We start from the raw sequence: 27749 nt of genomic DNA on the forward strand, positions 1-27749 counted from the left end.
CAGGAATTTTTGGCCAGAGTGAGGAGGAAAACTTTCTCTCCTTCTGCAGGGATTGTTAAACTGATGAAATGTGAGTTGGGGCTGTTGAAAGCCACTGAATCAGCTTCACAGAGACAGAAACCTATCATCTTTGGGCTGAGCATAAAACCAGAACATCCTTGGATTTTTCAGCTTTGTAAATGAATAGATGTTTCTTTTTTCCCCTAAGTTACTTTAAACTGGGATTCTGTTACTTTTAAGAATTCTAAGGAATATAACATAGTTTATAATTATATATGAAGTCTGAAAGCCTTAAAAACTTTAAGAATTAAAAAAGAAATATAAGCTTATTTAGTTAAACTCATGTAAAAGTCAACAATTACAAAGTCTTATTAGTCTTCAACACTTCCCTGGTGGTCCAATGGTTAGGACTCTGCACTTCCCCTTCAGGAAGTGCAGGTACAATCCTGGTCAGGAAAGAAAGATCCCACAGGACACAAGTATGGCCAAGAAAACAAAGTCTTCCTGCAAACAACAGGAATAAAAGCATGGAAATCCAGGGGTATTTGGTCCCCAAAACAGTGTGAAGTAGTGAAAGGATTTGGGAAGACTGCTTTTATGGCTCAGAGTCATTATTGGTACACAGGAGAAACTCAGTGAGTGCCACTTCCCCTCCTGCCTTGCTCATCCCAGTTTGAATGAAGGAAAACATGTCAACTGATTAATGAAGGGCATACAATTCAAGGGAAAAAGTAATGGCCAAAATAAAATGTTCTTTAATGGAAGAGAGGAAATAAAAGAATTCTTGCTCAAATCTATCTAGAGAACACATTTCAAGGAATTTGGTGGTGGTGATGGTTTGGTCACCAGCAAACCACAGGGAAATTCACTATGAGCACAGAAGGGCATACCACGGATTTCTAAAGATACTCTATCTCATAAACTTATCATACTTACCAGAATGTTCAGATATATTCCTTGGAAGTGGCAAGTAGAAACATTCAGATATTACTACCAAGACCTGGAGGGAAAACAGTGATTTTACAGTGAGTGAATAGGACATTTATTACCAAACAACCTTAAAGTTAGGCCTTGCTTCTATAACCAGATATTCATATATAAATACAGAGCAATTGGTCAAAAGTCCAAAAACAAGGCAAGGGCAAAATTAAGAATTTTCTATTTTTCAAATGTGGATATAATGCTGGAAAACACTATTACTTTCAAACAGAGGTCACAAAGTCAAATGTATACACACAGTCCACTAAAAACAGATGAATTAATAAGCAAATATAAGAAAACAGACACTCTCAGCCAAGTCGGAAGTGATCCTTTAAAAAACCTTACTATGGCAAATGATACCACTGTCACGGCAGAAAGCAAAGAGGAACTAAAGAGCCTCTTGATGAGGGAAGATGGAGGAGGAGAGTGAAAGAGCCAGCTTAAAACTCCACATTCAGAAAACTAAGACCCTGGCATCTGGTCCCTTTGTGAAGTGAAGTGAAGTGAAGTGAACTGAAGTCGCTCAGTCGTGTCCGACTCTTTGTGACCCCGGGGACTGTAGGCCGCCAGGGTCCTCCATCCATGGGATTCTCCAGGCAAGAATACTGGAGCAGGTTGCCATTTCCTTCTCCAGGGGATCTTCCCGACTCAGGGATCGAACCCAGGTCTCCCGCATTGTAGGCAGACGCTTTAACCTCTGAGCTGTCCCTTTACTACACAGCAAACAGAAGGGGAAACGGTGGAAGCAGTGACACATTTCCTCTTCTTGGCTCTAAAACCACTGAGGACGGTGACTGCAGCCATGAAATCAGAAGGCAACTACTTCTTGGCAGGGAAGCTATGACAAACCTAGATAATCGTGTTAAACAGCAAAGACTTCATTTTGCCAACAAAGGTGCATATAATCAAGGCTATGGTTTTTCCAGTAGTCATGTACTGATGTGAAAGCTGGGCAATAAAGAAGGCAGAGCACTGAAGAACTGAACTATGATGCTGGAGAAGACTCTTGAGAGTCCCTTGGACGGCAAGGAGGTCAAACCAGCCTGAACACTCTTTGGAAGGACTGATGCTGAAGGTGAAGCTCCAATACTGTGGCCATCCCATGAGAACAGCTGACTCACTGGAAAAGACCCTGATGCTGGGAAAGACTGAAGGCAGAAGGAGAAAAGGGCAACAGAAGATGAGATGGTTGGATAGCATCACTGAGTCAACGGACATGAACTTGGGAAACTGCAGGAGATGGTGAGGGACAGGGAAGCCTGGAGTGCTGCAGTCCATGGGGTCGTGTAGAGTCGGACATGACTTGGTGACTGAACAACAGAATGATAAATAAAATGAGTCTGTATATGGGTTGTCCCTCACCAGTGGGAAACTCCTGATTTTCTGGAAGAGTATTTCAGGGTGTAGAATTACTAAGAGTGTTGTAATAAATTACTAGAGGTGCACCGGCAGCACCCTGAGGGATGGGATGGGGAGGGAGGTCGGAGGGAGGGTCAGGATGGGGAACACATGTACACCCATGGCTGATTCATGTGACTGTATGGCAAAAACCACCAGAATACTGTAAAGTAATTAGCCTCCAATTTAAAAAAAAGCAGTGGGAAAATAATAATAATAAAAAGAAATTACTGGAGAGACAAACTGTGAGAAAACATATCAATGATGTGAACTAGATCTTATTTTAAAGAGTGACTGACTGGCTTCACCTCCAACCTTGATTGCAGCATTGACTCACTTTCTACTTACTACTAATAAGCTGTTTCCCTTGATAAACTACAAGCTTCCTAGAGGAAGGTTCATTCTGGCTCATGTTCCACACCTGGACTGTGGGCTGCGATGATGAAACTGATGGGAAGATGTGTGAAACTGGGCTGAGGTAGTCGGGGTCCCTCGCTCCCTACACCCTCCACACGGCCTCCACACAGTAGCGCGCAGCAGAGAGAGACCGGTGTGGGAGGAAGCCGCCCGCTGAGAAGGGCTGCGCTGGTCCTCCTGTACTGAACTAACTCCTAGGCTTCACCTTCACTGTGAACAACTGCCCAATGTGTAAAACAGAACAGTACTTCATAAATTTAAGGGGTTCAAAAATTTTTAAACTCCAAAGTCATGTCCTTTTGATTCAATTTTATAAACATCAAATGAGTAACTCACTTTGACTATTACCACCTACATATTCATTTATTACTTTACTTAATATTTGGTTCATTACATTTAAGATATCATGTTAAAATCTGGGGGGAAGGGTTCAGAAAAAGATAAAAAAACGAAGTTGTAAAGCAATATGTAACAGGGAACTCATAAAAAATGAAAAAGGCTCTTTGACAGATACTTCAGAGATATAGAGACGACAATCAGTTCTGGGGGTGGGGAAGGATCCAGAATTACCACTTGAGAGAGACGGCCTTTGGGGCCCTGGATGTGGTTAGGAGAGAACGAGCACCACCAGCAGTCTGACTCATGTAAGCAGCACCACGCTGCACACAGAGGCTCTTGGATACAGTTGCTGTTCAGTCGCTCACTCATGTCCGACTCTGTGACCCCATGGACTGCAGCACACCAGGCTTTCCTGTCCTTCACTATCTCCTGGAGTTTACTCAAACTCATGTCCACTGAGTCGGTGATGCCATTCAACCATCTCATCCTCTGTCGTCCCCTTCTCCTCCTGCCTTTAATCTTTCCCAGCATCAGGGTCTTTCCCAATTAGTCGTCTCTTTGCATCAGGCGGCCAAAGTATTGGAGCTTGGATCCAGAGAAATGCCTAAATGACACAGACAGAGGAAACCCATGTGCAGGGCAGTGGGATGCACGAAGCACCGAGGGTTGGAGAGGAGCAAGCTCCAAGATGTTAAACTGATGTGAACAACAAAGAGGAAAACACTTCCACCTGAAAAGACAGAGTCTGAAAACCAAATGATAGCCACATGCTTACAGGAGCTATTCACTGAACATAATGCTTTTTTGTGACTTTCTTTTTCCTTTCTTAATACCAACTGAAGCGAAAATTTTTGGTTTGGTCACATTGCAAAGGAAAGAAGAAACACCTGCCAGTGACAAATAATTGGCATTTACAACAAAGCCTGGAAGGGAGTAAGTCCCACCTGTGAGATACCTGGGTCATTTAGAAGAGACTTACAGGACACCAGCCTCAACCCTGTCAGCTGTATGACCTGGGCAAGTCACTTAACTGTTTTCTCACTTGCACTCTACTCTCTCAAAAGGATAAGTCTGGGGTCAGTCTACCACTAAGGGCTGTTTCATGTCTCTAATACTAAATAACGCCATTACACTGTCATCCTTCCCAGAAACTGGGAGGAAAATCCTCTCGTTCCATCAGTTCAGGATCTATTTTCCAGTCTAAAGAACCACTCTCTCGTGATGGGCCACTTTCTGAGCCACTAAACATGGCACTGTTTACAAAGAGGGCCTATACAGGAATGGCACCCTCCTCTCCTTCTTCCCTCTGACAGTTTGATTTTCTGGTTTCAGCTTAGCAGCCAGCCAGGCATCTAAAAGAGGAGAGCAGACAGATTTGCCATCTTTCATAGAGAGTGAGAGCTACACCTCCTCATACTGGAGACCCTCTCTGTGGAAGCCCTGTGCTAGGAAGCAGTCAGCAGCATATACTGGGTTGACCAAAAAAGTTCATTCCAGTTTTCCCACAAGATCTTGGGGAAAACCCAAATGAACTACTGGCCAACCCAATAGAAAAATGGTTCACCCAAGTTGCAAAATTCAGACAGTATCTACACCAACTGAAATGGAGACCAGATAAGAGATGCAGAAGTTTGCTGCTCGTATATTCCATGGCTTTTCTGCCTGTCTGCAGCTTTGCTGTTTTCCATCCTTCAAAGCACAGTTGCCGACGTCAGAAAGTGTCGCAACCAGAGTCATCTGATGTACACTTACGGGCCTTCCCCATGTTGGTTTAAAGTGCAGAATATAGACTTCATTTCTAAAACTGAGCCCTCGGGTTACATGCGAAAAATAACATGGAATTAGTATAGCCACTATGGAGAACCGTGTGAAGGTTCCTTAAAAAAACTGGAAATAGAACTGCCATACAACCCAGCAATTCCACTGTTGGGCATACACCCCGAGGAAACCAGAATTGAAAGAGACACGTGTACCCCAGTGTTCATCGCAGCACTGTTTGTAATAGCCAGGACATGGAAACAACCTAGATGTCCATCAGCAGACAAATGGATAAGAAAGCTGTGGTACATATACACAATGGAATATTACTCAGCCATTAAAAAGACTACATTTGAATCAGTTCTAATGAGGTGGATGAAACTGGAACCTACTATACAAATTGAAGTAAGTCAGAAAGGAAAACACCAGTACAGTATAGTAACACATATGTATGGACTTTAGAAAGATGGCAATGATGATGCTATTTGCGAGACAGCAAAACAGACACAGATGTAAAGAACAGACTTTTGGACTCTAGGAGAAGGTGAGGGTGGGGTGATTTGAGAGAATAGCATTTAAATATGTTTATTACCATATCTGAAATAGATCACCAGTCCAGGTTTGAGGCATGAGACAGGGCGTTCAGGGCTGGTGCACTGGGATGACCCTGAGGGATGGGGAGGAAGGTGGGACGGGGGTTCAGGATGGAGAATACATGTACACCCATGGCTGATTCATGTCAATGTATGTAAAAAACCACTACAATACTGTAAAGTAATTAGCCTCCATTTAAATTAATTAACAACAACAGAAAACACTTGATAAAATATTTCAACCATTACTAGTCTCAATAAAGACAGCAAACAAAAACCAAATTAGCAGTCTTACTTTGACTTCCCATCTTTTAAAATTATGGAAAAAAAAGAAAGACGTAATGGTGAGGCTTATGGGAAAGAAAGACTTGACCAGGAAATCACTTCTTTATGGGAAACGTCGTGCCCTTCCTGGCCAATGCACATATTAACATTTCATGCAAAGATTGGCACAATAAAGGACAGAAATGGTATGGGCCTAACAGAAGCAGAAGACATTAAGAAGAGGTGGCAAGAATACACAGAACTATAAAAAAAAAATCTTCATGACCCAGATAACCACGATGGTATGATCACTTACCTAGAGCCAGACATCCTGGAATGCAAAGTCAAGAGGGCCAAAGCATCACTACAAACAAAGCCAGTGGAGGTGATGGAATTCCAGCTGAGCTATTTAAAATCCTAAAAGATGCTGTGAAAGTGTTGCACTCTACGTTTCCCATAGAGAAGTGATTTCCTGACCAAGTCTTTGTTTCCCATAAGCCTCACCATTACATCTTTCTTTTTTTCCATAATTTTAAAAGATGGGAAGTCAAAGCAAGACTGCTAGTTTGGTTTTTGTTAGCTGTCTTTATTGAGACTAGTAATGGTTGAAATATTTTATCAAGTGTTATTTTTTTGTTAATTAATTAATTTAAGGTTGCCAGCAAACTTGGAAAACTCAGCAGTGGCCACAGGACTAGAAATGGTCAGTTTTCATTCCAATCTCAAAGAAAGGCAATGTCAAAGAAGGTTCAAACTACCAGACAACTGCACTCATCTCATACACTAGCAGAGTAATGCTCAAAATTCTCTAAGCCAGCCTTCAACAGTACAGGAACCATGAAAATCCAGATGTTCAAGCTGGATTTTGAAAAGGCAGAGGAACCAGAGATCAAATTGCCAACATCCATTGGATCATTGAAAAAGAGAATACCAGAAAAACATCTACTTCTGCTTTATTGATTACGTCAAAGCCTTTGACTGTGTGGATCACAATAAACTGTGGAAAATTCTTAAAGATATGGGAATACCAGACCACCTGAACTGCCTCCTGAGAAATCTGTATGCAGGTCAAGAAACAACAGCTAGAACTGGACATGGAACAACAGACTGCCTCCAAATTGGGAAAGGAGTACATCAAGGCTGTGTATTGTCACCCTGCTTATTTAACTTACATGCAGAGTACATCACACAAAATGCTGGGCTGGATGAAGCACAAGCTGAAATCAAGATTGCCAGGAGAAATATCAATAACCTCAGTTATGCAGACGATACCAACATTATGGCAGAAACTGAAGAGGAACTAAAGAGCCTCTTGATGAAAGTGAAAGAAGAGAGTGAAAAAGCTGGCTTGAAACTCAACATTCAGAAAACAAAGATCATAGCATCCAGTCCCATCACTTCATGGCAAATAGATGGAGAAACAATGGAAACAGAGACAGAGTTTATTTTCTTGGGCTCCAAAATCACTGCAGACGGTGACTACAGCCATGAATAGTCTAGAATCAACTCCCTTCTTCAGATCAAGTCTCTAATAACCTTCCTACACTGATAATTTGACTCAGTTTCCAAACAAACTTAGGGCCCAGACAGGCCTGACTTTTTCAACTTAAAGTCAACCTCAAAAACAAAATTCTAAACTATTTATGCTGAGAAGAGTTTTCAATGTTTGGACTTCCCTGGTGGCTTAGACGGGAAAGCGTCTGCCTATAATGTGAGAGACCGGGGTTCAATCCCTGGGTCGGGAAGGTCTCCTGGAGAAGGAAATGGCAACCCACTCCAGTATTCTTGCCTGGAAAATCCCATGGACGGAGGAGCCTGGTAGGCTGCAAAGGGGACACAAAGAGTCAGACACCACTGAGTGACTTCACTTTCACTTCCAATAGGCCCATACTCAACTACATCCAGGATAACTCCATCTCAGAATCACTCAGGATCTCATATTGTTTCCCCTACAGAAGCCACACACTCATGCAACTCCAGAATAGACAGCAGATGGGAGAAATACATTGATATCCACAAAGTTATATCCAAAGTCAAATTATTTTAGGCCAGAGGACTAAGGACACGTTAATTAGCAATAAGATTAATACAGCAGAATGGAACATACCCAGGACTACTGAATTACCCAGGACTACTTAAGTTCTATCCCTACCCATGAAATTAACATCAGCAGTCAAATGACAAATACAAACCATATATGAGGTAAGCATACTCATGGCAAAATAAAATCAAGCCTCCTTGGCACCCTGGAATATGATTTTGCAGCACCAAGTTATGGCTTGCTATAAAGGTGACTGTTAATATTTTCCTTAAGTTTATTTTTTAAAAGACCATGCAAAAGAGCTAAAATACATTACAAAATGTAAGGACAGACTCTAAGACAAACTTACCTAAAGGGTGATCCTTTTTCTATAAATTTTTAGTCATTAATTATTCCTATTTATAATATAGTGTTTAAGAGCTATGTGATTAGTATATAGTATAATAACTTTTATGAACTTCTCGAGTTTAAAGCTCAAATTGATCAAGAGTAGGTAAAGAAAAAGATTTCAAAAATATATAACCAAGAGAAAAACATACTCAAGCATTTACAGTTCCCATATAATCAAGTATAAAGTATAAAATTATTCTAAGCCCTATCTAAAAGTCTAGGAAGAAAGTATACAGATACCTGATGGATAGGGATTTTCAAATTCAAAGACGACGTAGTGATATGGTTTGCATCTCATTTTTTCACGTAACAATGATTGTGATTATTTTTTAATCCACACGATCTTACAAAATCTACCTTGGGAAAACTGGAGTATGTATATATGATAAGAAGCTGGTCATATTTAGATTTTCAATTTGAGGATACAAATAGGAAAAGTCATCTTGCTCACCCAAGGAACAAATTCACAGCTTTGGCCTTATCACAACAGTGTTCTAATCAAGCAGACAATGTGTGAATTCAAAGCTGACTCAGTTGTCTTGGAAACTAACTTATCAACTCAAGTTAAGTATTTCTCTCTTCAACACTGCCTATATTTTGGGTGGCACGTATCTTCAGAATATTTAAGAGGGGGGATTGGGGGATAATAATTTAATCAATTTTCCATTATATCTCAAATCTCCATTGAAAGTAGTATCATACAAGCAAATGTTATTTAACTGCTTAGATTATACACAAAATGATGTTTGTTTATGTGCTTTTTCTTTCTTGGCTGCTTTCTAGTTTTGCATGAAACCAACTGGCTTTAAAGACAAGAAAAGAGATTCACGTTATCTCTTACCAGACCCATGAGAAGGCCAAAAATCAAGGTGGCTATCACAAAAAAGAAGTAAGAACACCAAGCAGGAACTCCAAGGGTCACTGTGAAATAGTTGTGAAGATGCTGTAAACAGAAGAAAAAAGTAAAAAAAAAAAAAAACAAAAAACCATATTTATAAAGAGAACTAAAAATGTTTGAATCTCCCTCTTTACCACTTTACTCAAGTCTACAGTTCTATTTATATGAGCTCCCACAAAGATCATCCAGCGGATTATATATCTATATTATTTTTCAAGAGCAAGTCAGATTTTATAACACTGAGAATCTGACAGTAAAAATCAAGGTTGTATCTAGTAAGAGTTATACTTCTTTGAAGTTAATGACCAAACAGAACTCTGGTAGGATTGTTTATCCTTCTTCCATCATGGGATTTTTTTTTGGTCACTATACCCTAACAACTTATATACCTTAATGTTTACTCCTAATATGATATCCATAAAAAATTAAACTTTGTTTTTTAATTGGGCCTTTATCAATTTTTAAGTAGAACTAAATTACTGCTTATGGAACATCAACCATTTTAATGTTTCCAAACTTCCTTTTTCTAGTCATATTCTTATTGCTCAACATCCAGCCATCCTTTACAAATTTCCTAATCACCATAAAATTTAGACATTTTTCAGCTAATTCATCATGAGCAAATAAGATTTCATCAGTCTTTGAAGAAAGTGCACATTCCTTCTTGCTTACTATCCTCTGGGACTCTATTTTTCACTCAAACAGTAAAAAATGAGTGAGGAGATACAATCTGAGCTAGAAGTATCACATGCTAAATCATACAGGAATTACAGATATGAACTAGCTAGTGTGGAATCAAAGCCCATTTAGACATGGACTTGAAGGAGCCATGTTGCCTCACGATGGCTTTGTGATCATCTACTTTAGGCCCTTTTAGCTTCAAAAAAAGTGTTCTTGCCTGGAGAGTCCCAGGGACAGAAAAGCCTGGTGGGCTTCCGTCTGTGGGGTCGCACAGAGTTGGACACGACTGACGCGACTTAGCAGCAGCAGCAGCAGCAGCTTCAAAAAAATTCACTAAAAAGCCAATAGTTTTATGATATTTTTATGTCTATAGATAGTTTATCTACAAAATTATGGGGCACAGGATGAAATGGCTCCAAACTAAATGCCACCAGCAAACAGAAATAATGACTTGCTCAGAACTGATGAGGTTAATCAAAACTAGTCCAAGAGTCTATTTAAATATTTCTCAAAACTGAAGTTACTCAAGTATCTCCCACTGGCTTCTCAGTTTGTAACTGTCAATACAATAAGATAATATATCTGTTTCTGGCTTAACTTAGAATAAACAAAACAGATTGTTAACTGATCTAGAATAGTCTGAGATCTCTTTTCTCCAATTGTTTACTCAGCAATAGAGGCACATCTAAAGACTCAAGGTTTTAAATACTGACACATGTAATTAAAGTGCTCAATAAATATTTATTGAATAAATAAAATACACTAGCAAATCCTTAAACTATTCACAGGAATGCACACAACTCCTGACTTATAAAACTGTCATCTGTCTTCTGTTGATGGCACTGGTCATTGCTCTATCTTCAGCCACGGCAACTATCTAAGAATAATCTAGTACTCTGCAGCCGAAGTAGGCAAAAGAGATATTTAGGATATAAAAGGTTGTTTTGCTCAAACTCTGTCAGTGGAAGTTTTAAGATGCATTGTACAGTTCTTTAGGAAATTTGGCATATTGAATATAGCTTATTTATGCTTGTCTTGATTATTCAATTTCATCATCAAAACGAAACTCTGAAATGCGCCAAGGAATTAGAAGACATGGAAAGCCAGTGTGCATTTGTGCTAACCCATGGACATATGAATTCTGTAACTTGCTTTATAAGTAGTATCTGCCCATATAGTTGGAATGAGTAACACATTATAAGTCCATCTGGACAGTGTCTTAAGCCCTTTTGCAAAATAAATGATTTAAGAAATGCTTAAGAAATTTTCTAAGTTATTTTCTAGAATTCAGTAAATGATATGCCTTTGAATCACTGCATTGAGTCATATTCTCAGTGCATTCAAAGACATCTTCTTACAGATTCCACTTCAATTTTCTTGTACTGCCATCCTCTAAGGAATTTGCTTGAGCTTCTTAGAGAAATTCTGCCATCTTGTGGTCTTTTTAGGTGATTACTAAAAAATTACTAAAGCCTCATTAATCAAGTTATGTTTTCAAAACTGTAGCCACAAATCATTATCGTTTACTTTGTCTGAGTCCACAACGGTTTCAGAATACCTTTAAGACTATTAGGGTTCCTGTACTAGGCACATGAAGTTTTTTGTATACATGTTTCCCAGTAATAACTGATTAAAATCAACCTATTTCAATTTTAGATTTCTGTGTTTGTTGCTTTGCCAGGGAAAGTAACTTTTCACTTGTGGAAAATACTGACCCGAGTTCAATATTTTATGTGCTCATTACAAGGAAGCATCATATTATTTCCTTAAAATGCATGCAAATGTCACCTGCTGGGCCCAATACCTCATATTATTATATTTTTGTAATAGGTGACTGAATTAGAGCTAATTTTTAGCTATAAACAGATCTGAATGAGAGGACTACATGAAGACACTGTTTACAGCAGAAAAAAAGGAGGACATTCCAACCAGTGGTCAGATGGATTTGAGGAATGGAGCCAGGATAAGGTGTCCATCATTCAGAGGTGGAGCTTTTCATAAGATTCACTCAAAACATAACAGAAAGGTTGAAAGTTGAAAAAAACAATTCCAGGTAGGCACTCACCAGAAAAAAAAATTATAGTATTAATATTAGAAAAAAATGACCTTATAGAATGTAAATGCAATTTCTATGTGTCAAATTTTACTATTATAAAATTAAACTTTTTTTCTTTAAAAAAAATCTGCAAAGTCCAAATATACATATATATATACCATATATACTGTACTTCTCAATCACTAATAAGAATATATTAACTGGTTATTCAGAGATGAATCATGTTCTGTTCTTCAAACGGCCTTTTCTCAGCAGTCCAATGCACTCACACAGAATCCATCCATGCTGCCCAAGGCTGTGCCCTGTGCCTACAGAAGTAAAACATCAACTCCTGGCCTTGATGTGCTCCAAATGTCAAACACAGAAATCATTTGCATGACATAATGAAAAATGGCAACTCCTTGTTATCAGTCAAGCTGTAAGTTCAGTTCAGTTGCTCAGTTGTGTCTGACTCTGCAACTCCCTGTCCATCACCAACTCCCGGAGTTCACTCAGATTCACGTCCATCGAGTCAGTGATGCCATCCAGCCATCTCATCCTCTGTCGTCCCCTTCTCCTCCTGCCCCTAATCCCTCTCAGCATCAGAGTCTTTTCCAATGAGTCAGCTCTTCTCATGAGGTGGCCAAAGTACTGGAGTTTCAGCTTTAGCATCATTCCTTCCAATGAACACCCAGGACTGATCTCCTTTAGAATGGACTGGTTGGATCTCCTTGCAGTCCAAGGGACTCTCAAGAGTCTTCTCAAGCTATAAGAGGTTTGAACAATTATTTATTTTCCCTGGTACTGTACTGTCTTTGAAAAGAAAACTACTTTATAACAATTTGTGAGGGTCACAATTAGTTTCCATCTAATCTCTTTTTAAGGCTTCCCTGATAGCTCAGTTGGTAAAAGAATCCTCCTGCAGTGCGGGAGACCTCGATTTGATTCCTGGGTCAGGACTATCCGCTGGAGAAGGGGTTCCAGTATTCTTGGGCTTCCCATGTGGCTCAGCTGTTAAAGAATCCGCCTGCAATGCTGGAGACCTGGATTTGATCCTTTGGTTGGGAAGATCCCCTGGAGAAGGGAAAGGCTACCCACTCCAATATTCTGGTCTGGAGAATTCCACAGACTATACAGTCCATGAGATCGCAAAGAGTCAGACACAACTGAGCAACTTTCACAATCTCTTCTTAACCCTCAGAACAAATTCTCTCCTGACCTGCAGTTGTAGCAGATTCTGTGCTAAGCTTCTGAAGATTCCTGACACCTATTACAATTATCCTGTTGGTTTAGAAAGTATATGTCTATAAGGTTTTCAAATAGCTATCAAAATATATGACTCCTAAATATATTTAGTGTCAAAATATAGCAACAGGCTGAATCCTTACTCTCAGTTCCTTTGCAATGCAAAATTCTCAACCTTTGAATAAACTTCTCGCCAATAAAAGAAAATATCAGAAGAAAACCAAATGAAACTCAAAACTATATGAAAAGAGGACAAATGCTAGTTATTTTTTAATATGATATACGAATGTCAAAAAAAGACAATTAACAGAATTTAAACAAAAAAGATTAAGTTCAAGTCACCAATTTATTTTGTTGCTAAAAAAAAAAAAACCTAAAGTAGGTATATCTCAAAAAGCAAAAACTATAATACAACTGAAAAACTGAGATGCAAAAGTTTTTTTTAAATTTCTCCGAACATACACTAATATGCACAAAAAGCTGAGCTTTCATGAGCTCCATGAACTGTTGTTGTTCAGTCACTCAGTCGTGTCTGACTCTGTGACTCCATGAACTGTAGCACACCAGGCTTCTGTGTCTTTAACCCAGTCCTACAGCTTGCTCAAACTCATCTCCATTGAGTTTGTGATGCCATCTCATCCTCTGTCATCCACTTCTCCTCATGCTTTCAAACCTCCCCAGCATCAGGGTCTTTTCTAATGAATCGGCTCTTTGCATCAGGTGGCCAAAGTATTGGATATTCACCTTTATCATGAGTTCTTCTAATGAACACCCAGGACTGATCTCCTTTAGGATGGACTGGTTGGATCTCCTTGCAGTCCAAGGGACTCTCAAGTCCTTTCCAACACCACAGTTCAAAAGCATCAATTCTTCAGCACTCAGCTTTCTTTATAGTCCAACTCTCATATCTATACATGACTTTGTATGGAAATACCATAGGCTTGACTAGACAGACCTTTGTTGGCAAAGTAATGTCTCTCCTTTTTAATATGCTAAGTTGGTCACAGCTTTTCTTCCAAGGAGCAAATGTCTTTTAATTTCGTGGCTGCAGTCACCATCTGCAGTGATTTTGTAGTTGTTTGTATTCTTTCCCTGTCTATTTGCCATGAAGTGATGGGACCGGATGCCGTGATCTTCATTTTTTGAATGTTAAGTTTTAAGCCAGCTTTTTCACTCTCCTCTTTCACCTTCATCAAGAGGCTCTTTAGTTCCTCTTTGCTTTCTGCCTAAAGGGTGGCATCATCTGCACATCTCAGGTTATTGATATTTAACCCAGCAATCTTTATTCTAGCTTGTGATTCATCCCGCCCGGCATTTTGCATGATGTACTCTGCATGTAAATTAAAGAAGCAGGGTGACAATATACAGCCTTGATGTACTCCTTTCCCAATTTGGAACCACTCTGTTGTTCCATGTCTGGATTTAACTGTTGCTTCTTGATCTACATACAGATTTCTTAGGAGGCAGGTAAGGTGATTTGGTATTCCCATCTCTTTAAGAATTCTCCCCAGTTTGCTGTGATCACACAGTTCAAGGTTTTAGCACAGTCAGTGAAGCAGAAGTAGATGTTTTTATGGAACTCTCTCGCTTTTTCTGTGACACAATGGATGTTAGCAATTTGATCTCTGGTTCTTCGGCCTTTTCTAAATCCAGCTTGAACATCTGGAAATTCTCAGTTCACTTACTGTTGAAGCCTGGCTTGGAGAAATTTGAGCATTACTTTGCTAGCATGTGAAATGAGTGCAATTGTGGGGTAGTTTGAACATTGTTTGGCACTGCCCTTCTTTGGGATTGGAATGAAAACTGATTTTTCCAGTCTTGTGACCACCGCTGAGTTTTCCAAATTTGCTGGCATATTGAGTGCAGCACTTTCACAACATCATCATTTAGGATTTGAAATAGCTCATCTTGAGTTTCATCACCTCCACTAGTTTTGTTCGCAGTGATGCTTCCTAAGTTCCACTTGACTTTGCAATCCAGGATGTCTGGCTGTAGGTGAGTGATCATACCATCCTGGTTATCTGGGTCATTAAGATCTTCTTTGTATAGTTCTGTGTATTCTTGCCACGTCTTATTAATATTTCCTTGAATATTAAGTTCCAACTATGACAAATGATGTATAATCATAACATAGAAAAGACAAATACAGGGAGGTAATCAGATCTAAAGATCTTTTGAAATACTTTAAAGATTTATATACTTAATTCCCTGGCAATTTTGTCAAATCTGGCAGGATTTAGATCACTGTACATGTAGAGAGGAGCAAAGGTTACGTGATACATTCAATATTATGTAAAAGTTCAGCATTTGAACCTAAATAACAGTTCTAAGTTACTGAGAAGACTCAGTGAAATGATACAATCACACATAGCAGCTTCCCAGGTGACGCTAGTGGTAAAGAACCCGCCTGCCAATGCAGGAAACGTGAGACATGTGTTTGATCCCTGGGTCAGGAAGATCCCCTGGAGGAAGAAATGGAACCCCACTCTAGTATTCTTGCTGGAAGAATCCCATGGAGAGAAGCCTGGTGGACTACAGCACATGGGGTCACAAAGAGTCAGACATAACACTGAGCCACATAAAAGGGGCTTGCAAATTTTTCCTTAAAGGGCTACATCATGAATATTTAGGCTTGTGGGCCATATGATCTCTGCCACAACAACTCATCTCTATCACTGTACTGTGAAAGCAGTCACAGAAAATAGGTAATAAGTGAATGTGACTATGTTCCAACAAGAAATTATTAAACAAAACAGGCAGCCCAGCCTGCCCAACAAGCTGGTCTGCTGATCGCTAACGGATCTTTGATCTGTAGGGAGATTATGACAATGAGAAATAAGAGGAAGTGAAACCACAGAAGCCCTTTCAGCTTTGAGAAAGGGATTTACTACTGATCTATGAAAATATGACTTTGGTCTTTTGGCCCCTGTCCAATTTAAGTCCTTCTACACAAAGACACATTCCCACTATGACTCCAGGTAAGAGTAGTTGTGTGGCTTAAGAAGAAAAGTGAAATTATAAAATCATTTATAAGTATTTATTTTCCTACTATTTAGAAGCAACCTTCTCACTCTTAAAAACCCCTCTGCTGATATAATCATAAAGGGCCTTATTTACTCACCCATATCTTGCCAGAGATGCTAAAAAGACCAGCCATTCCAGACATCCTAAAAAAAAAATAAAGGCAAGGAGAACCACTGGTGATGGATAGCATAATAAAAAACAAAAACAAACAAAAAAAAAACCTCAAGCCACAAGGACTCCTCCTCCACTTTGAGCAAGACATCATGCTCTGTCTTGGATTCTCTTCCGTTCTGACAGAGCTTAGACCCCAGGGCCAGGTTCTGGATTACTCAGGAGTAAACACAGTCAGGTCTGCTGGTCCTTTCTTGCTGCATGGTGGGTGCCTGGCAACATCCCTAACACTGAGCAGCTGCAGGTCTCAGGGGAAAAGTCACACACTCTACCCTCACGGCCACAAGCTCAGTGGGCACCTGAGAGGGCGCTGTCCGGCTGGAATCCTCTGGGCTCGTACCTGAGATGAGAGCTCATGTCCTTTCTCTGCCTTCAAACTGTACACACCCTCTCCACCCTGTGCCCTCAGCTAACACACACTCATCTGTCACCGTACAACCAGCAGCTGTCAGGCGGCCTTTCTCACCGTCTCAGCAGCACGTCTAGCCTGGAGTTCACCTGCTTCTTGTTCCGATGGAGGAAACTACCCCACCAACCACCGTCCAAACTCTCCACTTGTGCCTTGGATCCCATCCCTTCTGTCTTGCTAAAGACTTGGTTTTTCCTTTCATCCCATTTTCTGCATCAGCAATTTCTCCCTCTCTGATGGATCATTTCTCTGCATGAAAACACGTTCTACTCTCACTCATCTTTTGAAAGGAGCATCACTGGACCGCAGATGGCCCTCCGACTCATCTTCTCAATCTCCAAAGAGGAGCCTACACTTGCTGCTCCTTCTTCCTCACCTTACCTTTAACCCCAGATCCGGCTTCTGCCCTCACTGCTGCACTCCCTGACTCCCTGTTAAGGCCACAATGACATCACACTTCTTCACTCGATGTCCTGTCTCAGACTTCATCTCCCCTAACCCCTTGCAGACGTGAGACACAGGGGACTACTCTCTCCTTTGTGCACCTTCTACTTGCCTTTTAGGAAACCGCACACCCCTGCCTGCCCTCCTGCCTCCCTGGCACTCATTTCCAATTTCCTTCTGCTGACTCCTTCTCTACTCAGCTTCTTAACTTTGGAGTGTCTCGTGGCTCAGTCCCAAGCACTTTTCTTTTTCTCTCTCTCCAGGTGACCCCCTTCCTTCTAAAACTTAAAATACCATCTATATGCCTTTTGTGTTCCTGAATTCTCCATGGAGACCTATCTCCATGCATCCAACCTGGAAGTTCTACAAAGAAGTCTGCATCTCAAACTCAGTATGTCCAATGCTGAACCCTTAATTTTCTCTTGCTCAAATTAGACCATCAAGTTCTCAAACCAAAAACCCAGGAGTTGTGTGTGTGAGTTGCATATTTGGAGTGTGTGTCTGTTTGTGTATGAATCGTCCCTTTCCTTCACCTTAGTGGAGTCTACCTTTAAAACCTATTTTATTTTTTAATAGTGAAACAATTATTAAAATATTTTAAACTACATTTATACCATATACAAATCTAAATTTCTTTTAAAAGTATCAACTGATAGTGGTGTTGGATTCACATTAGCAATCATTACATGATCAAAGAGACTGCTTTCTTGTGCTTTATTACAAAATTTATTTTTATTGAGTTAACTACTCAAGTTTCAGAATGCTTTAATTTTTTCCCTAGGTTTATTCCTTTCTTTAGGGCTCCTAAAGCTTCAAACAATTGTTCCTGTCTATCTTTAAATTCAGTCCTGTCTCAGTTTAATTCAACATCTATTAAGAGACATTGATTTCAATTTTTTTCTTTTTAGCTGAAACAAAAGCCATCAAAGAAGCCTAACATTTATCAAGTTTTTTTTTGTGTGTTTTTTTTTTGTTTCGTTTTTTTTTTTTTGTAATTTGGGGCCATGATTAGCCCTGAATCTCAGTCTTCAGGAAAGAGCTGGGAAGGTGAGGACTGTGATCTCATCTCCCTATAGAGACTGAGAAGCCTGAGTGATGCTAAGTCACTTGGTTAACTAGTGATTGAGACAGACCTCTCCACTGGACGGCGGTTTTCCCTTGATAATGGCTAGGTCATTTGTGGGGTGATACACTGGCACCATGTGAATACCCCATTACTCCACAATCTTCCGGAGAAGACAATGGCACCCCACTCCAGTACTCTTGGCTGGAAAGTCCCATGGATGGAGGAGCCTGGTGGGCTGCAGTCCATGGGGTCGCTAAGAGTCGGACACGACTGAGCGACTTCCCTTTCACTTTTGACTTTCATCCATTGGAGAAGGAAATGGCAACCCACTCCAGTGTTCTTGCCTGGAGAATCCCAGGGACAGGGGAGCCTGGTGGGCTGCCATCTATGGGGTCGCACAAAGTCGGACACGACTGAAGTGACTTGGCAGCAGCAGCAGCAGCAGCCACAATCTTCTAAGAGTTTTACATCCATAATGTCAAAGGCCCTGGTCTGCCATCAGGCTACTCTTACGCATCCAATCCACACAGTTCCTCTAACACTTAATTGGAAAACTGTGCCTATATTCAGTATTCAGAAGGCATCTGAAGTTGTATGACAATTAACTTTAAAGGCCTGTTCAGCAGTCATTTGTTAACAGCAGAACTGTAGTTTTATTAGCAGGAGGTGTTCAGCTGGTAAAGAATCTGCCTGCAATGCAGGAGACCTGGGTTCAATCCCTGAGTTGAGAGGATCCCCTGGAGAAGAGAACGGCTTACCCATTCCAGTATTCTGGCCTAGAGAATTCCAGGGACAGAGGAACCTGACAGGCTATAGCACATAGGGTTTCAAAGAGTTGGAAACGACTGAGTGACTTTCACGGAAACACCTGAGGCTGCTTGACCAGTACCAGCGCAGTCTCTAGGACAGTAGCCATGTGTGGGTGGTTTTCAAAAGTCCACAGGTGATTCCCCTGGGCAAGTGAGGATGCAAATCACTGCTCTCAATCATCGCAATGGCAATTCTTACCATTTCAAAAGGCTTCCCAGGTGGCACTAGTAATAAAGAACCGCCTGCCAAGCAGGAGACATAAAAGACACAGGTTTGATACCTGGGTTGAGCAGACCCCCTGGAGGAGGGCACAGAAACCCACTCCAGTATTTTTGCCTGGAGGATCCCATGAATAGAGGAGCCTGGTGGGCTACGGTCCATAGGGTTGCAAAGACTGGGACACGACTGAAGTGACTTAGCATGAGCACACATGCACACCATTTCAAATTCAGAGAGGTAGCGTTTTGGTGAGTCAATAAGCTGACTTTACAGATTTCTGAAAATGTGAAGAAAGTGCAACACTGTCGGTTTTCACTAGAAAACTAGTGCTCTTGATACTCGTGCCTCCTTAAGAAGAATCCAGTATCACAGATGTAAGCCATACTGTATGATTTCTGGGAAATCAGGTCCACAATAGGGTATATTTTCTGCCCAGTTCTCAAAGAGATCACACGAATATTGTACAAGTGAATAAGAAGGCCCCAGACCTGGAATCCATGACTAAGAAATAAAGCTGATTAGTTTGTGGAGGGAGCAGAGACAGCTCTAATTTGGCCTACAGGGTCTAAAACTGGCCTTAAGTAAACTTCCCTCAGAGAGAAAACTGACATCATCATGAAACACTAATGATACTCAGTTCAAATATATCCCTACACCATTTTTTTTTTCAACCGGAAAAAAACATAAAATTTTCCAAACTATACAAATGTAGAAGTTTCAAATAAAAGCCCAAGCATTAGTCATGCCCATCTTTCTGGCCAATGTCAAACAAATATCTTTACAATAGTTGGGCATTTCAAAACCATACCACAAGGCTATGTTACTAGAATTCTGTAAGACTCACTCCTTTAACTATTCCTGTGTTCTGCAGGTCCAGCCGGGAAGACTCTCGCCCAGCTGGCAGGTCACGTGCAAGAGTCAACACTCTGCACCCCCAACCTACTGATAACCGTCCCTGAGGCTGAGACGTGAGGCTGAGGTAAGAGGTGGGAGCAGACAAGGGCAGGGGCAGGAAGTGTAGTTCGTGATAATAATGACAGTGACACTTGTGACAGTGGGGCCGCTCATGTGAACCGTTTTGGTCTTAGCAAGATTAAAAACCCAGGAGTCTACCTGTGGGCCTGAGTGGGCAGCAGCCGGGAAGTGAGAGTGCCCTGGATCCCTCTCTACTCTTCTGCTCACAGCTCCCCACCCTAGCAGGGCCATCACGAGGCAGGGTGCTGGGGAGACACTGGGTCCAAGGGTTCAGGATGGCAGGGATGCTGGGAGGGCACTGGAGCCGCACAGGGAGGCTCTGGGTGAGGAGTGAAAATGCAGAAGAGCCTCACAGGTGCTCTGACAAGAAGCTGTCAGAGGTCTCCCGGCCGAACCACAGGTACAAAGCCCTGAGCAAGGGAAGCTGACCCCTTGAACACAGTCAGAGTGAGGACTAAAAACACTTAATCCCTCCATCCGAAAAAAGTCACTGTCTCTTCAGCCTCCATGACTAAGAAGGAGGCCCAGTATGTTACTGGATTCTCAGTACTGGAAAATAAATGCACACTCTCCTGGCTAAATGCATGCCTTTCCAGTCGGAGAATGAAGCACACACGGGTGTAAGGCTTGCTCCTGGTATCTCAGTTTTGCAGGAAGGGCAGCAACTGTTCTGTGAGGAGTCTCTCTCATTTCACCACCTGAAGCAAAGTTGCAACAGGGCCTCCATTAAGAGGCTCCCCTAATGCCTGAGGAAGCTCTTCTAAGTGTCACCAGTGCTGTGCAACAGAGTACTGCCACTGTGAAACTCAGCCCACTCTGCACTGCCACCAGCAATGGCCCTGCTCAGCAGGCAGAACGCAAAGCCACTCTCACTGGGATAGGACGAGGCCAATCTGCATTACTGCCCTCAACCATGTCCCCGAGGAGGAAGCTAGAATCCTATTTCAGTCTAGTATTAGACTGTATATTAATATTATAACCCACTCTAAACAGCTTAGTGAAAGTGAAAGTGAAGTAGCTCAGTCGTGTCCGACTCTTTGCAACCCCACAGACTGTAGCCTACCAGGCTCCTCTGTCCATGAGATTTTCCAGGCAATAGTACTGGAGTGGATTGCCATTTTCTTCTCCAGCTAAGCAGCTTAAAGCAACCTCTAATCTTTGTTGTCATCACCAATAATCACAGGAAGAACTGATGGAGAAAAGCCACGCCCACTGCACGAGAGAGGCCACGCCCTTCCACCTGCAACGCAGAGGGGCACAGGGCACTTCAGCTAGGTTTTGCAGCCCTCACTCCATTGGCGTGGGTAGGGTCAGATTGCATAATAATAGGGTATTATACTTATGATTTTTAAAAAGAGTTCTTACCTTTTATAGACACATACCAAAATATAATAATAAAATGACACATTTGGTATTTGTTTCAAAACAATTGATAAAACAAGCTATAATCTGATGGTCATAATAGGTGTGTGATATGTATATGGAGGTTTACTGTACTATTTTTTGTATTTTTATGTATATTTGAAAGTTTCTGTAATAAGTGAAAAAAATTTGAGTTCTTGTACAAAAATTTGGAACAAAGTGACTCATACCATTATGATTTTTGTATGATTTATATATATTACAAGCAAAATAACATGCTGCCTTAAAATACTACTGTAATAAGGAGAAAATGCAAATGGATGAATTTCTAAAATTTCCACACATCCACTAGTAGCTGCAATTTCCAAATTCAATACATCACTCCCAAGATAAGTTAAAAGACAAACATTTTAAAAGGAACGCCTTAAAACCATACATTTTACAAGGGATCACCTGCAAGTTTAAGAATTAATTCTAAGTTCTTTGCAACCTCAGAATTCATAAAGTCTCAAAAATCCTGTGGATCAGTCCCTTTTTCAGCTCACTTTCCAACCTTCTGCGGTATGAAACCTGTACATCATCCAGTGACACCTCCAATTAACAGCTGGGTTGCCATGCTACACTTTTCAGCTGAAGGCCCAGATTCCTGTCCAAACACTTTGGGCCACCATGGCTGCTTTTCAGCAAGCTCTGCAAAATACAGTGACTCAAAATTTCCCTCACGGTTTAGGCGAGCTGGTCTCACAATGACCCCGTGGGGATCCAAGGTGGGGGACACAGAGTGGCAGGGGTCCAGCTGCCTTCTAGCATGTGGGACTGAGGTTTAAACCTATTTTAAAACCACCCATGCTCTGCATCCCCACTGCCACCAGCCTGGTCCATATCACCATCCCTGGGCAAGGCCGCTCCACACAGTCCCCTTCAGCCTCTGCTCACGGCCTGCACTGCTCACACCCCGGCTTCTCACCAGCCACAGGCCTGACCGTCTGCCCCTGCCCTCTCTGTCCTCTGTTTACACTGCTCCCCCTTTTCTTTCACTGTGCCTAACCCTGGCCACCTGACTCTTCCTCAATACACCGAGCTCTTTCCAATGAGGGAAGTGTGAGAATGCTACCTCCACTCCTGGAACGGTCCTCACCTGCTCCTCACCCGGCCAGGCCCTGTGGCCCTGCAGACCCCATCGGCAGTGACCCCTCAGAGCCAGCTCTCCTAGTACCGATCTAACAGAGGCCCGTGCTCCCACAGTCAAGCCCTGACTTAGTAAGGGTTTGTTTTGTTTTGTGATTCTCTACATCCCTAATTTTTTCGTCATCTTACTGTAAGTCACCCTAGGAGACCAGAGGGGTCACATCTGTCATGTTGACTGCTAAACATCTAGCACTGAGAACAGAAGCTGCATAAAATCAATGCTCACTGATTTTAAAGAATGAAAATTGGTAGAATGAAACATCAGAAGTGCGCTGCTTTTAGAATAAGCCGTGTATTTCTTATAGATGCTATCAGATCACTTATTTCTAAAATGTAACATGATTTGATCCTATTTCAGCAGGGATATTCCTTATGCTTATATATACCAACATAAAATCAATTACAAATACCACATTTCATTCCAAATGAAAACTGTGAACAAGGAATTACTGCTCGACCTTATCTGCCTCACCAAGCATTACACTATTTACCATCATGGCCAAAGGTTACCCCTGCAGTACTCCGCTAGCAGCCAAAGACGCTATAGGTCTTCCTCTCCACAGATGGGTACTTTAGCAATTCCTTCACGGACTCTAATTCAAGAAAAAGGTTCTCCTCTGCCTTCTCAACAATTTGTAAGGAAGGAGGCATGGTAAATGGTGTTCAATACCACATTTAATAAAGAGAAAAGAGGTGACGGTGCAAAAGTTGGAGAGCTCTCTGTAACCCACCTGAATCTGGATACTAAACCCTAGCATCCTAACAACCAGCTGAAACACACGGGGTCGCAAAACCAGAAACACGACATGGGCCAAGCAGGGGCATGTGTCATCTGGGAAATCAGAAGTGAATATGAAAAGAAATGTAGACTTTCAAGGTCTATGGGTTGTTAACTTGAGACTGTCTGTTCTATAAGTAACACTCTGTCATTAAAAAAGCAAGTTACGTTAGAGAAGCTGGGGATTTCCAGCCAGTCAGAGGCTCCACAGATTGCCACTTCTTCTCCAAGATATAGTTCTGCAGGTCTTCGTAGACTCCTGGGCCACGGTAACGGCGGAATATCCCATCTTTTGCACTATAAATTATAAAAACAAAAACCAATTAAAATAACAAGTGTTACAGATAACAAAAAACGAAAATAAATACTGGTTTTACAGGTGAACTCCACTCTGAATTTTAATGTCACTCAAATGAAAAAAAAAAAAAAAAAGAAATAATATAGTTAGGCATAAATAAGAAAGCATGCACAAATACTTATTACAAATGACAAATTCCAAAGCAGAGAGAATTAAACATTCTATTTTATCACTACACAATTTGCAACTGTAAGCAAAGTCCTTGGCAGTGGCTAATCTGACAAGTTACCTTTTATTATTTTTGCTACAAATTATTTCAATTTTTCTCTTACATCAGCAAAATAGCAGTTGTTATTAAGTTTTAAAAAACTCTATCCACATTTCCAAATTGATATCATCCAAGTCCCTCCCCTGAAAACTGGGTCTCCCTGGTGGCTCAGTGGTAAAGAATTCGCCTGTCAAGGCAGGAGACCTGGATTTGATCCCTAGGTCGGGAAGATCCCCTGGAGAAAGAAATGGCAACCCGCTGCAGTACTCTTGCCTGGAGAATTCCAGGGACAGAGGAGGCTGGCGGGCTACAGTCCATGGGGTTGCAGAAGAGTCAGACATGACTTAGTGACTAAACCACAAATGCCTTCGGTCTTCCCTCCCTCTCACCTTCCTAAGATTCCTAAGGGAGGAGTCTACACTTTTCCTCTTACATTAACTCATTCACTACTCCTGCCATCGGGGGTCCTGTTTCCATGACTGCATGGAAACTGCTCATACTAGGGGTCTCCAATGACTCTTCAGTGCGGTGTCCCTGGAGCACTCTTCTGCCATTTCTCCTGTGTGTGTCCTGGACACTGTCCCTTCCTCCCTCCTTTCCCTCAGCTTTTCTGACATGAGCTCTCCAACTCTTCTCAGGTCCATGCTCCTTGTGTTCCTTCGCAGATGTCCTAATGGTGGTCACCGATCCTCAGCGTGTTTCTTTTTCCACTGTGTCTATTCTCTCACTGTATGTATTTCAACTGTTATCTAATCCCTGGCATGTACCTCCAGTCCAGACCTTTCTTATGATCCTGAAATTAAACTATCCCCTAAACTTCTCATTTGGAATTAGCATAAACCCTTCACACTATCTTTTCCATTCTGGTCTCTGTCTTCCAAACTGCACTTTATTCTAACAACTTCTCAATAGCTTTGCTAGTTAAACAGGCCTGTCAGTAAGTCAGCACAGGCTTTCCCTTTCTTATGGCTAACCAGTCACCAATGATCCCACCTCCTCAGCATCTCTGGAAACCACCCCTGCCTGTCTCCTTCCCCCTCATGACCTGAGCCTCTCTAGCACCATCACCTGGGATGATCGACCTGTACCTCTCGGGCCACCCACAGAGAAATAGCTATAGTTCTCAGAAGGCATCTCCTTTTCTCCTGGGCTTTTCCATGATACATCCTCTATTTGGAAAGATCTTCTCTACCTTACCTGCTTCACATACTCCTGTTATCTATTAAGAATCATCCCATCTTTCATATCATCAAAAAACTCTCTTTGACCTCCTCACCTATTTGCTGCCTGAAATTAAATTCTCTGCAGCACCTGGACACCCCTCTCTTTTGATCACTATCATTCAGTGCAGACCAGTCTTTCTCCCTTCAAATGGTAAGCTGAACAAATGAAGGAGATGGACAACAACTTAAGAATCCCGGGACACACTTTTTACACACACACCTACTAATTTCCAATCATTACAAGACCAGAAAATTATTTGAACTTACTGGAAAAATGCTGGGAGTGTAGTGACAAAGAAGCGGCCACTCAAACCTACAAGAAGCAGAAACAAAAAAGTTATAAGCCAAACTCAGACTAACACAAGCATCTAACTCAGGTTGTAAGAACAAGCAGCCTTGATCTTGTTATTACAACCACATTAGTAAAATCGCTCCCATTACTGAATCACATTTACTATTTTTTAAAATAAAATTTTAACCATCTTTATTTACTCAATACTTTCCAGTCACTGACATAAAACTTGCTTATCTTTGCTGTGTTAAACTGGAGTTTTCTGGCTTATATAATACTAAGAACCATATGGTGGCTGAAAGGATAGGTTGTAAAGACATGCAACCTGGGTTATATAACTAAATTCTCCACTTACTAGCTTTGTGTCCTTAGATAACTGACTTAATCTTTCTGATTATCAATTACCTCATATATAAAATGAAGACATAAAAGCCTAGCTGAATTGTTCTGAAGTTATCTTAGATCATTAAATTATTCAATAAATTATACATACTAAATCAGCCATATATTTAAAAATAATGAATGTGACATAAAATCATGTACAAAAATCTTTGCACATTCATAAATTTTGCAAGTACACTCAAGAAATTCTATGTACAGTTCAGCTCAGTTCAGTTCAGTTGCTCAGTTGTGTCTTTTTGTGATCACATGGACTAGAGCATGCCAGGCCGCCCTGTCCATCACCACCTTCTGGAGCTTACTCAAACTCATGTCCATCGAGTCGGTGATGCCATTCAACCATCTCATCCTCTGTCGTCCCTTCTCCTACTGCCTTCAATCTTTCCCAGCATCAGGGTCTTTTCCAATGAGTCAGTTATTTGTATCAGGTGGCCAAAGTATTGCAGGTTAGCTTCAGCAACAGTCCTTCCAATGACTACTCAGGACTGATTTCTTTTAGGATTGACTGGTTGGATATTCTTGCAGTCCAAGGGATTCTCAAGAGTCTTCTCCAACATCACAGTTCAAAAGCGTCAATTTCTGGCACTCAGCTTTTTTCATGGTCCAGCTCACACCCATTCATGACCTCTGGAAAAACCACTAGCCTTTACTAGATGGACCTTTATTGACTAAGTAATGTCTCTGCTTTTGAATATGCTGTCTAGGTTGGTCATAGCTTTTCTTACAAGGAACAGCATCTTTTAATTTCAGGGCTGCAGTCACCATCTGCAGTGTTTTGGAGCCCAAGAAAATAAAGTCTGTCACTGTTTCCCCATCTATTTGCCATGAAGTGAAGGGATCGGATGCCACGATCATTTTTTGAATGTTGAGTTTTAAGTCACCTTTTTTATTCTCCTCTTTCACTTTTAGCAAGAGGCTCTATAGCTTCTCTTTGCTTTCTGCCATAAGGGTGGTGTCACTTGCGTATCTGAGGTTATTGATATTTCTACCAGCAATCTTGATTCCAGCTTGTGCTTCATCCAGCCCAGCAGTTTGCACAATGTACGCTGCATATTAGTTAAATAAGCAGGGTGGCAATATACAGCCTTGATGTACTCCTTTCCCGATTTGGAACCAGTCTGTTGTTTCATGTCAAGTTCTCACTGTTGCTTCCTGACCTACTTACAGATTTCTCAGGAGGCAGGTCAGGTGGTCTGGTATTCCCATCTCTTTCAGAATTTTCCACAGTTTGTTGTGATCCACACAGTCAAAGGCTTTGGCATAGTCAATAAAGCAGAAGCAGGTGCTTTTCTGGATCTCTCTTGCTTTTTTGATGATCCGTTGGATGTTGGCAATTTAATCTCTGGTTCCTCTGCCTTTTCTCAATCCAGCTTGAACACCAGAAAGTTCTCAGTTCACGTACTCAGAAAGTTCTCAGTTCACTTAAGTGTTGACCTCACTTAAGAGAATTTTGAGCATTACTTTGATAGCATGTGAGATGAGTGCAATTGTGTGGTAGTTTGAACATTCCTTGGCATTGCCTTTCTTTGGGATTGGAATGAAAACTGACCTTTTCCAGTCCTGTGGCCACTGCTGAGTTTTCCAAATTCGCTGGTATATTCAGTGCAACACTTTCACAACATCATCTTTTATATTTTGAAATAGCTCTGCTGGAATTCCATCACCGCCACTAGCTTTGTTGGTAGTGATGCTTCCTAAGGCCCACTTGACTTTGCAATGCAGGATGTCTGGCTCTGGGTGAGTGATCATCGTTGTTACCTGGGGCATGAAGATCTTTTTTGTA

The 27749-nt window shown here is 41.3% G+C and overlaps 1 protein-coding gene across 2 annotated transcripts in view; it reads right to left on the reverse strand.

The window, feature by feature from the left end:
- Window positions 1-27749, reverse strand: part of TMX4 (thioredoxin related transmembrane protein 4) — a 64880-nt gene that overhangs the window by 5022 nt on the left and 32109 nt on the right. Inside the window, exons 3-7 of one of the 2 annotated variants that reach the window (XM_015099524.3) lie at window positions 25543-25588; window positions 23655-23783; window positions 16162-16207; window positions 9023-9124; window positions 937-1000 (exon numbers count right to left, since the gene is read on the reverse strand). In XM_015099524.3, coding sequence (XP_014955010.2) covers window positions 937-1000; window positions 9023-9124; window positions 16162-16207; window positions 23655-23783; window positions 25543-25588 — 387 coding nt within the window. The remainder of the gene's footprint in view (window positions 1-936; window positions 1001-9022; window positions 9125-16161; window positions 16208-23654; window positions 23784-25542; window positions 25589-27749) is intronic. The other variant, XM_042230392.1, reaches the window with a different exon arrangement.

This window comes from Ovis aries, chromosome 13 (genome assembly GCF_016772045.2).
Source record: "Ovis aries strain OAR_USU_Benz2616 breed Rambouillet chromosome 13, ARS-UI_Ramb_v3.0, whole genome shotgun sequence".
In the NCBI taxonomy this organism is placed as follows: domain Eukaryota; kingdom Metazoa; phylum Chordata; class Mammalia; order Artiodactyla; family Bovidae; genus Ovis; species Ovis aries.